The sequence below is a fragment of the Salvia miltiorrhiza genome, chromosome 7 (genome assembly GCF_028751815.1).
Source record: "Salvia miltiorrhiza cultivar Shanhuang (shh) chromosome 7, IMPLAD_Smil_shh, whole genome shotgun sequence".
Lineage (NCBI taxonomy): Eukaryota > Viridiplantae > Streptophyta > Magnoliopsida > Lamiales > Lamiaceae > Salvia > Salvia miltiorrhiza.
The window spans coordinates 27495558-27512000 of record NC_080393.1 but is presented as its reverse complement, the minus strand read 5'-3'; the positions used below and the strand labels follow the sequence as shown (position 1 = coordinate 27512000).

Sequence of the window (16443 nt, the reverse complement as noted above, 5' to 3'; positions counted from 1 at the left end):
TTATTTTTATTTTTATTTTTGAAGAAACGTAACTCAATATTGGAAAAATATTTATGTAATTTATGATTTAATGTTTGTCACATATCATTTCGTTACATTTATGATGATGATTCTTAACATGCTAGAATTTTAATAAAACTTCATCAGTTTTTCAAAAAAGTTAAAAATCTCAATTTCTATAATATGTAGTTATGATTATATGAAATAATGGTACTACTTTAAATTATCTTTTTAACCTATACATGGATGGGGATATGTTAGCAGGCCGTGCTTTTGGTTCATAATTTACGTTAGAGTAATTTTAAACACAGCCCCCGATTTTCTCTCTATAGCCCCTTATTTAAAAAAATAATAAAATTAATTATGATTGTACTATTATACCCTTATAGCTTCTATTTTAAATCTGTAATAAATTATAAAAATTAATTTGAAAGTACATCACGTATAATTTTTTTCACATAAATCATATAGCCCCTATCCAAATCTAATACTGATAAATCATATAGTCCTCATCCTCATCTAATATTAAAAATACTGATAAATAACCCAATAACTCCAACTTTAATAAACGTGAATTCACAAATTCACACTCCTCGCCATCTGCTCCGATCAATTTGACCTTGTATGTGGCCATTGCACATGCCCTGAAATCACCCCTTGCTCTCAACACAAAGAATTTCACTTCTTAGTATGTTAAAGAACAGTAGAAATAGAAATAAGGTGAGAAAAAATGAAAAAAAAAAAAAAACTAAATTGACAATCGAGTCGACCAAAGAAGATATTTTGTGGAGAGAGACAACAAAATATGAACAAACAGCTGCTCCTTTTCCTCATCATTCCTCAATCTCACTAATACGTTAAATAATTCACCAAAACACAAGCGGTTGTACATTAAGATAAGAGAAGAAACGAATTCGAAATGCGGAAATTAGAATTACACCCAAAACACACTGCCGGACGGCGTTGCAGCCGGACTCAGCGCTTCGGCGAGCAGCCCTCCTCCTGCCCATGAAACAGGGCTCAGCCATTTAGCCGCACCAAAATCATCATTAATTTGTTTCCTACCGCCATCGCCATTGATAGATCCAAGGATGGTGACACTGACGCATCTCTCTCTGATTCAACATTGTCCATCGACCAAGCATCGATGAATCCACCTGCTAGATCCATTTCCGGATAAGAGAATAAATTCAGCTCCTCCTGCGGTGGACCCGTCCATGGCTGCTTCGAGGCGAAGAGGCTATTGATTTCCTTGTAGTCTGTTTTTGGTAGGGATGAGGGGTTGGGGTCTGTTCAACACGAGTTTTCTTGTTAGGTTCCACAGGCTTTCTTGTTAACTTCACCGATTTCAAGGCGGAATCAAATCGTTTTGTAGTCGGCGGTGGGGCTGGGGGCGGACCGGCTGCGACTGCTGGTGAAATCCTCGATGAAAAGTAAATACTATGTTCTTTGAGTTGGCTATGAAAAGTTGGGGCTATAAAAAGTTATTTAGGAGTTATAAAATTTTTGAGATTGTATCCGTAATCTTTTTTTAAATTAATTTTTAAAAAATTATTAATTTATCGTAAATTTTAAATGAGGTTATAAGGGTATAATAGTAAAATTATAATTATTTTTATTACTTATTTAAATAAGGGGCTATAGTGAGAAAATTGGGGGCTATGTTTAAAATCACCCTTTACGTTAAGCCTAAGTTTTGTAATACCCCGCCCATTTCTATTAAGTTTAGAATTTATTTTAAGTTTGGATTAAAGATGATTCACGCCGAATAAAAGAAAACGAATTTATTTTAATTCCAACAAAGATGATTTACAAAAAGTATTTGTAAATTAAGTTATTTAAATTTGTGTGCATTGCATATTAATTTAAATATGAGTATGTGAATATCTAAAATATTTTGCATATAATTGTATGAATTTTTACAAGATTTAAATTAAAGTCTATGTTGGACTTTAATTATTTATGTGTGTTGGGCTTAGATTTCATTTTTTTTAACCTAGTTTTAATTGCTATGAAGTAGTGAGGATGAAGCCCATTGAGCCGCCATTGAGCCCAATCCATTCAATAACCTCCTAGATATTTTGTTAATTGTAATTAGCATTTTTCTAATTGTGATTAAAAAAATGTGTGGAAAGGGTGTATCTACGTAGCCCTTTACTATTCCCATCTATTCTTTCAAAAGAAGCCCCCATTCACCAAATTGCTCACCCAGCAACAATTTTTCATCGGCAGATTTCTCCTCGGCAACAAACCAGTTGAATTCTTTCAAAAAGGTTTCTATCTTCAACTTATGTTAACTTCTTGAGTTTTAATAAGTCAAAAGCTCCAATTGGAGAAACATATGCATTCATCCATTCATTTCAGACCAAGCATAACATTATCACACTAAGCCAATACAAAAAATACATATTTACTCATATATATATATATATATATATATATATATGCACATACTAATTGTTTTTACAAATGGTTTTTACAAATGGAGAAGAAACGAAAATGGGGGAAACTTGGGTTAAAGTTTTTATTTTGATGTTGAGTTTGCTGTGTGAGTCGAACTGGAGGCTGGAGGAGGTCGGTGGCGGCCACTAGTTGTCATCGCCGAATATTGAAGGGAGGGGTGTCTGGGTTGGGGTAGAACTAGGACTTTTAGGGTGGAGGCGGCAGCCATGGCCCTTGCTGTGGTCGCCGGATTAGACATGATGGCTGGAAATCGGGGATTTGAGGGAGATGAGGAGAGAGGCGGCGGCTGGTGGCGGCTATCGCCGGAATTTCAGAAAGGGGGAGGTCGGTTGTTGGTAAGGGATGGTAGAGGCTAGGGCACGGTGGCGGATCCTGCCGCTGCTGCCCAGCCGAGGATGAGAAGGAGAAATAGATGGGGGCTGATAGAGAGAGTAGAAAGCAGAGCAGAGAAGAGAGTGAGCAGAGCAGAGCATAGAGAGAGTAGAGAGCATAGCAGAGCATAGAGAGAGTAGAGAGCAGAGAAGAGAGTAGCAGAGCAGAGCAGAGAAGAGAGTGAGCAGGGCAGAGCAGAGAGAGTAGAAAGCAGAGTAGAGAAGAGAGTGAGAGAGCAGAGCATAGCATAGAGAGAGTAGATAGCAGAGCAGAGCAGAGAGAGTAGAAAGCAGAGCAGAGTAGATAGTGAGAAAGCAGAGCAGAGAGCGTAGAAAGCAGAGCAGAGAAGAGAGTGAGAGAGCAGAGCAGAGAGAGAGAGCGAGAGAGCAGAGCAGAGAGAGAGAGAGAGCCGAGTGAGAGAGGCTAGTGTGTGTGTTTTTAATGAAGAAGAAAGATTTTGGGCCTTGCCCTAATTAATTTGGGCCAAAGATGGGCTGCTATTTTTTTTTTTAAGAAAGTGGGCTAATTTTAATTATGTTTTGGGCCTTTGTTTTAAATTATTTATCTATTTAAGTTCAATTAGTTTATTAATTAGACCTTATACTTGGGTTTGATTAATTAATAATTTCAAAGGTATAATTGCATAATATTATATTAATATTACATGTATATATATTAAGTGTGATTACTTATTAACTGAGACGAGCATGAAATAATTTGCATTAAACATTTTGCTTATAAAAGTCTTTATGATTTAATTGGTTTTATCTCTAAAATCAATTATCAAGATAATCGAGTAAGGATATTGTTGGTGTCCTTGACTCAAAAATTTTAAGTTTTCAATTATTTGTTCTTTAAATTTTGAAAACCCGGCTAAGTGAATCATAGAATGTTTAGTACACTCATTAAGATATTAAGTTAGCTTCACGAGACCTATTAATAATAGAATTTCTTGTAGGCTTTGTGACCAGGTGGGTTAGCGTTGTTTTCCCAAGACAGGTTTATATGTGTATGATCTTCAGGCTTTGCCTATCCAGGTGGGCTTTATTTTACAAATGTATCTTGATTTATATAAGCTCTGATATTTCATAAAAGTTAATTGTTTATCCAATATAAATGTTTTTATGTGCGTTCTATATTGTTTAATGCTCGCATAAGCATCGATCGAGATTCTCATTTGGCCTAACACTTTAGATGAGGATTGTGTACACAAGGTTAGTGGCTCGATGGGTTGATCGCCATCGTGCACTAACAAAGCTAAGAGGCATTATAAGGGTGTTTGTCTGGATGTGTTCCGAAGCACTAGATATGATTATTGAATATGACCGGGTGCATCCCGAGATTGATAAATGGGAGAAAAGAAAGCGATCCGACGGTGGCTAGAGGTCCGGGATCATAAGCAACGAGTAACAATCGAACGTTACATGGCGCCACTTAATGAGAAAAGTTTTGTCATGCTTAGAAGTGGATTTCTATTTTAAAACCTTCCGAGTCATGATTGTGATATTGGATAAACTGTCTTTACGAAAATATGAAATGTTTCAGAAAATGCATGCCCACTGAGTACATTAGTACTTAGCCCAAAAATACTTTCAAATGTTTTCAGATTAGCTGGCTGGTGCTGACGGGACTGAGCTGAGGCTAGGGGTCAACTTCCTTTTAAGACTTCTGCTGTAGCAATAAATAATATCTTGTCTTTTATTTTCTCAATTCAAGACTCTCATGTTACATTTCAAATGACATCTCTGATCGAGCTTAGAATATTAACTCCTAGTTTTATGCTAATGAATGTCGGTTGTCAGAAGCATGAAACAAAACTTGTGATCCAAAGGGGACTAGCCTGACTTGTCATCTTATTATTCGGGTTCAATAAGGATTTTTCCTTATGTTATTTCTATAAAATAGTTACACCTCGATTGTATTTATTTCTTTAAGAATTGGGTTGTCACAAGTTTAGACTTCTATGTCGCGTTGGGTTGATCTATTTAATTACGTTAGTTGCGTTGATTTTGAAAACTTTTTTTTTTTTTTGAGAAAATGGGAAATTCATTAAAAACACCAAGAGTTCACATCAACAGGAATAGCCCGAGCAAAAGAAAAAGGCTAAGAATTACATAAAGCAAACTTGGCTAAACTATCTGTTGTAGCGTTTTCTTCTCTCGGAATCCAACTGAAAGCAAACCGTGGAATAGAGGCGCATAACTCAAAAATATGATTAAGGAGATCACCCAAATATGAAAGATCCTTCTCCCGCTTAATGAGTAACCAGTAGAGAGATTGATTATCAGTTTTAAAGATAGCATCAGGAATGCCTCGTTCACAGCATAGACGAACACCTTCGAGGACCGCCAAGGCCTCTCCTTCAATAGCCACAAAAGCACCAGCATGGAACCCAAATTTACAACCGATGAGTGAATCTTCCTCGTCGCTCAACACCACACCCTCTCCTCGGATCCATCGCCGCGTCACACCTGAGTTTGACATGACCCTCCCTAAAGCAATCCACTCTTACCGCTGACATATTCTGCACTATTGAGATAAGAGAGCTTATCTATTTAGCATGAGCAACAATGTTAAGGCACTCCACATGTGATATCTCTTTTCCTTCAAAGATAAGAATGTTTCTCGCATACCATGTTGTCCAAAGAATCGTGGCAAAAGCTGCGTGAATATCTTTATGGGGTAGCCTTTAATGCTCTCAAACCAATCTATTATGTCCTCTGCCTGTTGAAACGAAGATCGCAACGACTGAAACAGCCCAGAGGAATTTAACCCATGGACAATCCTTTAGAACATGAACAATTATTTCCTCGCATTCCCCACATCTACAGCATATAGGATCGATATCTATAGATCGACAGTCGCAGGGCCATAGCCATAGAAAGTACCTCGGACAAGCAGCGCCACATGAACATTTTTATGTTGGGAATGACTTCAAGGCCCCATATCCATTTCCATAAGCCATTGTTGGAGGTCGACGTCGATGCCTCCTGTCTTCTTTTTTATATCACAAGCCAACCAATATCCGGATTTAACCGAATAATTATTGAATCTACCCGTCGACCAAAAAGGACTGTCTGCCACATGAGGATCTCCCCTGAGTTGTGATAAAATTTTCCATCGGTCAGTAATCCCAAAACACACTTCCACTTTTCCATGATCCCAACTAAAAGATTCATCCTCAATGAAATCCATCACCATCAGCTGTTCATTACCACTTGCAACATGTGCTGGATATAACCTCCCTTCTCCATTAGGCAACCATGCGTCCAAACCAACTCTGATCCGTGAGTCGTTCCCCAATTTCCACGCTACACCAGCATTAATTAAATCTCTTCCCACTAATAGACTTTTCCATGCAAAGGATGGGTTATGAGCTCTATTAGCTAGTAGGGATATCTGATCTCAGATAATAGCAAGCTTTGAGAGACTCGGCCAAAATAGATTTATCATTCGCATGAGGCGCCAAACTTGCTTAGCCAACATGGCTTGATTAAAAAGACTTAAATCCCGAAAGCCCAGCCCTCCATCGCACTTCATCACACATAATTTCTTCCAGCTTTTCCAATGGATACGATGCTTATCTTTCTTTTGACCCCAGAAGAATTGTGCCGCCACACTATTCCATTGTTGACAAATTTGGTCTGGAATGGCGAAGCAGCTCATAATATAGGAAGGTATCGATTGTATAACAAATTTGATGAGCACCATCTTTCCAGCTCCCGACAGAAAATGCCTTTTCCAATCTTTAGATTTCTTTCTTGTTCTATCAACTAACATCTGAAATATCTCGACCTTAGATTTCCCGATCGTACTGGGAATTCTAAGATACGTACTCCGTTGACCGCCTTCTAGCAACTCCAAGCTTATCAGCAAGCTCCAATTGGGTAGACTCCATAATACCGCTGCTAAATGTAATAGTAGATTTATTAAGATTGACCTGTTGGCCGATACAACTTCATATTCCCTGAGAATATCACGCACCACTTCAACTTCGGCTATGTTACCCCTTCCAAAGACAATATAATCATCTGCAAAAAGAAGATGAGACACCCGTGGAGCCGTGCGATACAATCTCGCCCCATGTAGCAGATTTCTTGTCTCTGCACGCCGTAATAAGCCCGATAAAGCCTCTGCACAGAACAAGAAGAGAAAAGGAGACAACGGATCGCCTTGGCGTAAGCCGCGGCTCAGAACAAACGAGTCCCCAGGATAACCGTTAACCAGAACAAGAAAAGACACCGTAGAGACACATCTCATGACTAACTCGACAAAAGAATGCTCAAAACCAAGATGCAACATAATAGACTCTAAGAAACTCCACTCAACACGATCGTACGCTTTTGCCATATCTAGTTTAAAAGTAAAATGGTTAATTCTCTCTGTTCACGCAAAATAAGGTATTTTTGTTATTTTTGGTGTCACCGAAAGTACTTTTTTTTAGATACGAGTCTTATCTTTTGTCATTACAAATAATCATTTATTTATTAAAAAAAATAGCTTTAATTTAATCTCAACCACTCATTTCTATTGTAAATAATATTATTTTATTATTATTATACATTACTTATTCATATATATATATATATATATATATATATATATATATGATGGACCAGAGATTCTGTGGTTACAGAAATACAGAACACCGTTTTCTCATCTTTCTCTTCTTCTCTTCTCTTCTCTCTGAATCCTTCTGTACTTTAAGGATTGCTTGAAGAATGAGATATTACAACACGTTATCAGCACGAGTCTCTAGCCAATTGAGTGAATACAGAGATAGGGAATAAGAAAAAATTGTATTTTTCTTGCAAGAATGTCAAACTCAAACTTACAACTCATGGAGAATTAAAGTACATTGTGTCTAGTGGATAGTGCCTACAACACATATTATACTTACCTATACTTACTGATATAAAATATTTCCAAACTCTCACTACAATTGCAAATGATAATATCCTTATTGTCGTCGGCTCCGGAACAACTTCTCTGATACTCCCCACGAGTACAAAATTAATTATCAATGATGCACTTTTGTATCCACAATCAAAACATACCCTTCTTAGTTTTAAAGACATCCGACTAAACGGTTTTCACATTGAAACTGAAACCGATAACAATAATGAATTTCTAACCATCACTCAGAATGTTGGTTGTAGAAAACAAATTCTTGAGAAGTTCCCTTCTTTATCCTCTGGGTTGTATTATACTCACATTAAACCTAACAATCATGTTGCATTAAGCATAAAATTTAAAGACCCAAAATCTTTTATATTATGGCATGAACGATTGGGTCATCCTGGGCATAATATGATACGTCGGATTATTAATAATGCTATTGGGCACAATATACAAACAAAATATCTATCACCTTCAAATGAATTTGTTTGTGAAGCATGTGCAAAAGGTAAGCTTATAGCACGACCTTCTCGTACTAAAGTTAAATTAGATTCTCCTTCTTTCCATGAACGAATTCAATGAGATATATGTGGACCAATTCACCCGGTGTCCGGACCATTTCAATATTTTATGGTCTTGATTGATGATTCTACTCGATGGACTTATGCATGCTTATTATCTACTTGCAATAAAGCATTTGCAAAGCTTATTGCCAAAATAATCGAATTAAGAGCTCAATTTCCTGATTACCCAATAAAGTCCATTCGAATGGACAACGCCGGTGAATTCACATCAAAATCTTTTGATGAATATTGTATGTAATTGGGTATCAAAGTGGATCATCATGTTCCATATGTCCACACGCAAAATGGTCTAGCTGAATCCTTAATCAAATGTTTAAAACTAGTAGCTAGACCATTGCTACAAAAATCAAACTTACCTATTACTTGTTGGGGTCATGCGATTTTGCATGCTGCAAATTTGCTCCAAATCCGATCAACTGCATATCATGAATATTCCCCAATACAATTTAGTACGTGGTAAAGAACCAAATATTTCTCATCTGCGAATATTTGGTTGTGGAGTTTATACTCCAATAGCGCCACCAAAACGTACCACAATGGGCTCTCAGCGTAAGCTAGGTATAAACGTGGGTTATGAATCTCCATCTATAATTAAATTTCTTAAACCCCATGACTGAGGATCAATTTACTGCCCGGTACGCTGACTGTATTTTTTATGAAGATCATTTCCCGACATTATGGGGAGACAAAAGCCTAACTTCAAGACAATGTCGAGAAATTTCATGGAATAAAAAGAATCTTCACTATTTAGATCCACGTACTAATGAATCTGAACTAGAAGTTCAAAGGATAATTAACTTGCAATATTTAGCAAGTAATTTGCCAGATGCATTTACTGATCATAAAGGAGTGACAAAATCTCATATTCCTGCTATGAATGCACCACAAGGCAATGGTATAAAAGGTTTGACAGTTACATGATCCAGTTGGGATTCAACAGGAGTTCGTATGATTGTTGTGTATATCACAACGAAGCTGATGATGGTTCCATGATCTACCTTGTTCTGTATGTGGACGATATGCTCATAGCTGCGAAGTCCAAGTCTGATATTCAAAAGTTGAAGGATCTGCTTAGTGCTGAGTTTGATATGAAGGATTTGGGTGCTGCCAAGAAAATTCTGGGCATGAAAATATATAGGGAAAGGGAGAAGAAGAAGCTTTTCTTGTCACAGAAGAGCTACATCCAGAAGATCTTGTCGAGATTTGGCATGTCTACGCCAAGCCTATTGATACTCCAAGTACTGCAAACATTCACTTATCATCTGATCATGCACCAGAATCTGTAGCTGAGCAGGAGTACATGTCTCGAGTCCCATACTCTAATGCAAGTAGGGAGTTTGATGTACGTTATGGTCTGCACTAGACCTGATCTTGCACATGCTGTTCGTGTTGTCAGCAGGTTCATGGGACGACCTGGAAAGGAGCATTGGCAAGCTGTGAATAGGATTTTCCGTTATCTCAGAGGTACGTCTGATGTTGGTCTCATTTATGGAGGTGATACTTACTGTTCAGTGACTGGTTATTCTGATTCCGACTATGCTATTCTGATTCCGACTATGCTGGAGATGTTGATAGTAGGAGATCTATGACTGATTATGTCTTCACTTTTGGTGGTTCTGTTGTTAGTTGGAAGGCAACTTTGCAGGCTACAGTTACTCTGTCTACAACTGAAGCAGAGTATATGGCATTGAAAGAAGCTGCTAAAGAGGGAATTTGGTTGAAATGACTTGTAGGTGATCTTGGTCTACATCATGATCAAGTTATTGTGTTATGTGACAGTCAGAGTGCAATCTGTTTGACCAAGGATCAAGTCTATCATGAGAGGACCAAGCATATTGATGTGAGGTATCATTTTCTGAGGAATGAGCAGAGAATCAAGGTGATGAAAGTAAGTACTGCTGATAATCCTACTGATATGTTCACCAAGCCGGTCCCACTTAGCAAGTTTCAACATTGTTTGGACTTGCTAAACATCAGAAGCTGTTAGTTGCCCAAGGAGGGGCAAATCTGAGGCAGAAAGAAGGAGTCTGTTCATCTGGTATTGTAATGATGCAGCTGTAGGGAAGATTCAAGTCAAGGTGGAGATTTGTTGTTATGTCTTGAATTTCCCGCTTCGGTCTAAATGGACGGGGCCCAATTTGAGTGTTTTATCTCAGTACTATAAATACTCGAGAATCTGTAATCTGTAACCCTAGCCGCATAATAAAATATGTTCTCCTCTCTGTCCGTGGATGTAGCCAAATTTGGTAAACCACGTAAATCTGTGTCTTCTTTACGTTTCTGTTTGATTGTGCTCTTTAATCCTATTATGTCACAACAATTCTAATACCACTTAGACTGTTATTGAAATTATTATTTTTCTAAATTACATAACAATAAATTCGATTTATTTATTTATTAATTATTTGAAGTTGAAGAGAAAATAAAGAAATCTTGCTTTGATTTCTATGTAATTTGTAGAACTAAAGATTATCTACAAGGTATTAAAATAAAAATAATGTTAACATGGGCTAAAGAATCTCACAAAAAATATGTATGATAACATTTATTTCTATATACTATAAGACACATGTTAAAGATTCATTGAGAAAAAAGGAATTAAGGAAAACATAAGAAACTTACCATCTCCGCCACCAACTTCTTCTTACCGTAGTAAAGCGACGCAAGAATCACATCCTTGCAGTAAAACAATGCCATTGCAACAAAATTTCAAATTTATTCACTCCGGTTATGTTGTGTGTGATTTTACTGATGGTCTCTTGTAAAACCGGTTTCATGGTAAAATCAGCGTAAAATGTATCATTTGTATGTTGAAATAGTGTCATTGTGAAGTCAATTTCACCATAAAACCGGTTTCACGGGAGTTTTTGTGGTGATTTTATGATGTTGTGAGGTATCAAAATGTTGTCATTTTCTTACTCTCACAGGCAATTAAATATTTCTTACTTTTTACTCTCCCTTTCAACATTCAGACTAACATTTATCACAGGATACCTGGCCAGAAATCTAAAGTTTTTCCCCATTTACTGCATTAATGAAAATTTAAACAAAGGTAAATAATGTTGATAGAGATAAATAATGGTACCAAAAATGTATGAGATTCAGATACTTGAGAACTAGTATAGCACATAGTTGGAAGTAAAGGCGCGATAGAGTGAATTCATAGCTGTAGGCAAAATGTAAATGACATTACAAAGGGTGGCATTGAACAGTGGCCATTGCAAGAAGAGATAAAAGTTTCACTCAAAAATAAATGCATCTTTCAGAAATAAACTTGTCTCGACTGTCAATCATGGCAAAAGCTAACCTGCAAACGAGTAACCCGATGGAGAACATTTTTTAGGCAAGATACCGGTATAATCGTCTATCTGCATTGTCCCTTTCCAAGAAATCTCGCTCTATAAGGGATTCTATCCTTTTCTTGATCTCCCCAGGGTTGGCCAGGAACCGCGACTGCAATTGTTTTGTCACCTCGGCAATTATATTATTGTGATCCAATACCCTCCTCGATTTCATGATTCTGACTATTGCAGCCTCAATCTGGGGCTTCCTATCTTCTTCCACCCTCTGCCTTGTCTCTTGCTTCTCGGGCTCAGATTCCTTCTGTGCAACCACAGTTCCTATTTTAACCTTGCGAAGTTTGCTGGTGAAGTTGTCGTTAACAGAAAATGCATCATCCTCTCCGATATCCTTGCTCATGGGATCTTTACGGAGCACATTTTTCCCTTTTACGCAAGCTAAGGACTGCAGGCACCGTTTCAGATCAGAAGAGGGAATCTCTGTGGCCTGCTCAATCTCCTTGTAGCTAAGATGCTCAGTATTGTTGAACAGCATTAGGACGCACATTTGATAAGTCGAAACATTCAGTTCATACTTCTGGCCATTCCCAAAGGTTGCTCTCAAATCAGCTGTTCCCATATTTGTCTGCCAGGTTAATCTCCTACCTGTATGAGTCCCCAGGTAATATGATCGGAACTTCTCGCATAGAGCTGACAACTCGGCTGGAAGGTTGCAAGTATTGGTGGATTGAGTAGGCCAAGACCCAGTAGTCAATACCTGGACAACTAGTGTCGGGCCATTCCCCAGCTCAGCACCGCAGGCAGCATAAAACCCTTGCATTGTGTCCTGAGACGTCTTCATATCTGTAAACATCCCTTCCAATTTTGATGTAAATTGATACCCACATTCAGTCTTCAGTTTGACAATGAGACTTCTCTCTGCATCATCAGATACTGTTTTTCCAGACAATAGCCTCTTTGCCAAGTGCTGTTTGTAGTATTTCTCAAAAACATCCTTCTCCTGAAGGTAACGAAATAATATCATCACCTTATCAAGAATGAGCTCAACATCCTCATCTTTCACTCCCTTCAGTCCTTTGCGGAGCTTATCATCCACAAACAAAGATATGTACTCAGGAGAACGAGGATTTAAATTGATGAAATACTCGAATGAGGAACTCAAGGCATTCTGGAAGGTCTTGTCATTGCTGAATGCAGAGCTTATGATTTTATCATACTTGTCCCTTTTCTCAAGGAGTGTCTCAACAAACTCCACTGGATTCTTTGATTTCTCAGGATCAGTAACAAGCTGTTTGCCTGTATCTCTGATGTGAGACGTCATTACATCCCTGATTGTGGAGAGACCATTAGAAACCCGACGGAATAAATTGTACATCCTTGCCAAGTCTTCAGACTTATCATCGAGAAGCATCTTTACCAGTCCTGAGTTCTCCATATGAACTAATCTAAGCATATGGTTGGCTATCATCTCCTTTTCTACAACATTGGTTATCTTTGGTTCAGTCTTTGCGTCTAAGTAATGTGATACCCTATCAATTTCTTCATTTAGACGTCTTTCAGCTTTCTTCAGGTAGTCTGCACAATCACAACACTCAATGTAATCCTGAGATTCTGCCCTATAGAAATCAGCAGAAACTTCAAGAAACGGTTTCTCAAAATCTTCTTGGTACACGGAAGGTCCCAAATCCATTAGCATTTTGATAATGTTTCTCATAAGCCCTCTGTTGATGACTTCACCTGTGCGTTCCCTCTGTATCAGTTCAAGAATGGTGTTTAAAAGCCTTGATTGGATTTTACTAGAGTGAATGACATAGTCCCTCCACAGGTTTAGCCCGAGCTCATGAACAGGGGTTCTATGGGTGCTTGGGATGAATGTTCTGTCCATGTACATTAATATGTCCCGGATCATTTGCAATGCTTTATTGTGATCGTTCCATTTGGCATTAAGTTCATCCAGGAAGGAAGCACCTTGAGCAGCTTCTATAGATTTGGACATTGACTGAAGATGGAGTGTCATTGTCGACACAAGTCCAGAATAAAGCTTATCCCCAAATTTATGTAATACCATATTGTAAGCATTTCTGGATGAACAAAAATACCAAATCAGAGACCAAACATGTTACAGTAAGAGCATGTGATGTGAGAAACATTTACTTGTTTCTTATATACAATCTCTGACTTAAGTGAGGATATACACTTCAACCAAAAGATATACATATATTCAACATTCGCAGCCCATTCAGCAAGAAAATCTTTTGCCATTTTTCTTTCTGTTTTTTGCTTTTTGAAAACGAGCCTCTAGACAACATAATTATGATCAAGGAAGGGCACAAATCTGATTCTCCTCATTCAAACTCTTAGAAGTCATTTTATTATCGACTCTTTTAACATTTTCCCAGCTCAAATCACCTTGCACATTCAAAGGAAGTTTCTCTTCTACAGCATAATGGCGAGACAGCGTAGGATTGAAGAGAGGGATTAAAAACACAATTAATATCCAAATTAACTGAAACAATATCTTCAACAAACAATGTTCTAAATATAGAAATGTAGTAGCACTGTCGCAGTTCACAAACAATGGGCGAGATGTTCATGAAACCATAATACATGCAAATTTTATTCAGAACCTCAAACTCCACATGTCTAATAATACTTCATTCACTGTGAAACCTCTAATCTGTTGAGTTAATAGCATGTAAAGATCGGATAATTACACATCGAGTACGTGTAAACTACGAGCCATGGATTCACTTTAAGATAATACTTGTTTAAATGTGATAAGGGAAAGGAAAGAAAGAAATTCCAGCACATGAAAACATTAAATAACTAGCATGTCTTTATTAGAAATGGTAGTGAAAAGGTTTGAATAATTACCAAATCAAATTTCAAATGCATACAGCATACAGAATCATCCATCAGTATAAAGCAAACTAGCAATTGAACAAGCATATGCAGACAATTCGCACTTGCCATAAAGCAATCGACAGAAATAAAAACGAGTCTCGCCCAATCAACTTCAAGAAAACGAATATCCAAAAGGGCTAGTAGCAAACGGAACCGAAGCGAAGGAAATTAAAGGAAAAGTTCAGCAAATTGGGGACGAAAAAATAACCTGTATAATTCTTCAAAACTAAGGCCGCTGGCGTTATGATTGTAAATCTCTTTAATCGCGTCCTCTAGAACCTTCCAAGTCTTTTCTGCATACTTGGGATCCACCACCACTTTGTGCTTGAACGCTTCAATCTGGAAATTCCTCTTCTTCGGCCCGCTGCTCATCCTTTCGAAAAATCTGAAATTTTGATCTCGGAGACAAAAGAATATACGAAACCCGAGGTTTTAGGGTCAAATTGATGACGCAATTTTAGGGGATTTTTGAATTGATTGAGGAAGCGAAAATCCAGGTTTAGGGCAGGAAATCGGAGCTGAAAACCGTAGAGATGCTGTGATAGATTGGATTGTGGGTGGAGCTAATCCTCCATGAACAGGATTTTGAGATTATTGATGGAAGGAAGAAATGTTGTTCATTTGTTTTGTTTTGTCAAAGGGGATGGGTCTGATGCAAGTTTCGAAGGTTTTGGTGCTAAACTGATGGTTTTCGTTAGGGTGTAAATTATAAGAGGGAAATCGAAGGGGATTTGGTTTTCCCACACGCATTTTTCTGTAATACTCATATAGTTTATCCGTTTAAACCATTTTACAACACCCATTTTGTCTTTCCCCCTCTTATTTTGTCTTTCCCCTCTTATTATATTTTTAGGGTTGGTTTGATTTGCAGTTTAGGATTGATTAGGATTAAAATTATCTTGAAAAATTAGTGTGAATTAGTGTGGATTTATACTATTTCATGGGTGTTTGATATCATGGCTACTTAATCCTATATTCTGTTTGATATCCATAGGATTATGTTGGATTATATTATCTAATACCAAAACTATCCTCATATAATTTTAAAAATACCATGTGTGTCCACCATTACTTAGGCATTTGCATCGATATGCGTGAGGAAGGGTAGCAGAACTTTTATCCAACTTCGCAGTATTAAAGTTATCCAAGGGGGGAGGGGCGGATTATTAGAATGGGTTATTCACACAAAATAGCATGGAGAAGTGGGATTAAGTAGGAGTTGACCATATTAGCTGCACATGATATCAAACATCACGCTAATCTGTATTAATTTAATTTATCCTACCTATAAACCCATATCAAACAGGCCCTTAATATATATAAACCTTCGGATCTGTTAATAGTTTATTGAAAACTTTACTTCATTTATTCAATGTGCTACATATGCATTTACTGGAAAATACAATGGACCTGATGGTTTGAATTAAAACTCATAAAACAAGTACTCCCTCCGTCCCAATAAAAGTGGCCACATTTCCATTTTGAATTGTCCCACTAAAAGTGACCACTTTCTTAAAATATAAATGTTTAATATTTAATTAACTTCAATTAGTTAATATAATTAAAATTTGTAATTAAACTTAAACAATCTTTTAAATAAACACAACACACACAAACACATACACACACACAGAGCCACACACAGTCACACACACTATTCTCTCTCGGCACTCTGCCGCCACGTCGACAGTGGCGCTGCCCGACGGGTCCGGCATCTGCCGCCTCCATCTCCCCTCTCCTTAGTCCTTACGTCTCTCTCACTCCCTCTTTCCCGTTCGCCCTCTTTGTTGTCGGAACAGGACGCACGCTGTCGCATCCCTTTCGTCGGTCTTCAGATCCGCCGCCGCCTTAAGACCTCTGGACTCTGGACTCTGGCCTCTCTCGGCGGCGTCAAAGGCTAGATCTGAGGGTGGTCGGCGAGG

General features: G+C 37.8%; 1 protein-coding gene across 1 annotated transcript; it reads right to left on the bottom strand.

Moving 5' to 3' along the window:
- Positions 1–11450: 11450 nt before the first annotated feature.
- On the bottom strand, positions 11451–15417 carry LOC130995776 (cullin-3A-like). The gene is made up of 2 exons (XM_057921187.1): positions 14730–15417; positions 11451–13698 (listed from the first exon to the last, which is right to left on the bottom strand). Exons 1-2 carry the CDS (start codon positions 14891–14893, stop codon positions 11658–11660), a joined length of 2205 nt encoding a protein of 734 aa, XP_057777170.1. The 5' UTR covers positions 14894–15417; the 3' UTR covers positions 11451–11657.
- Positions 15418–16443: the final 1026 nt, after the last annotated feature.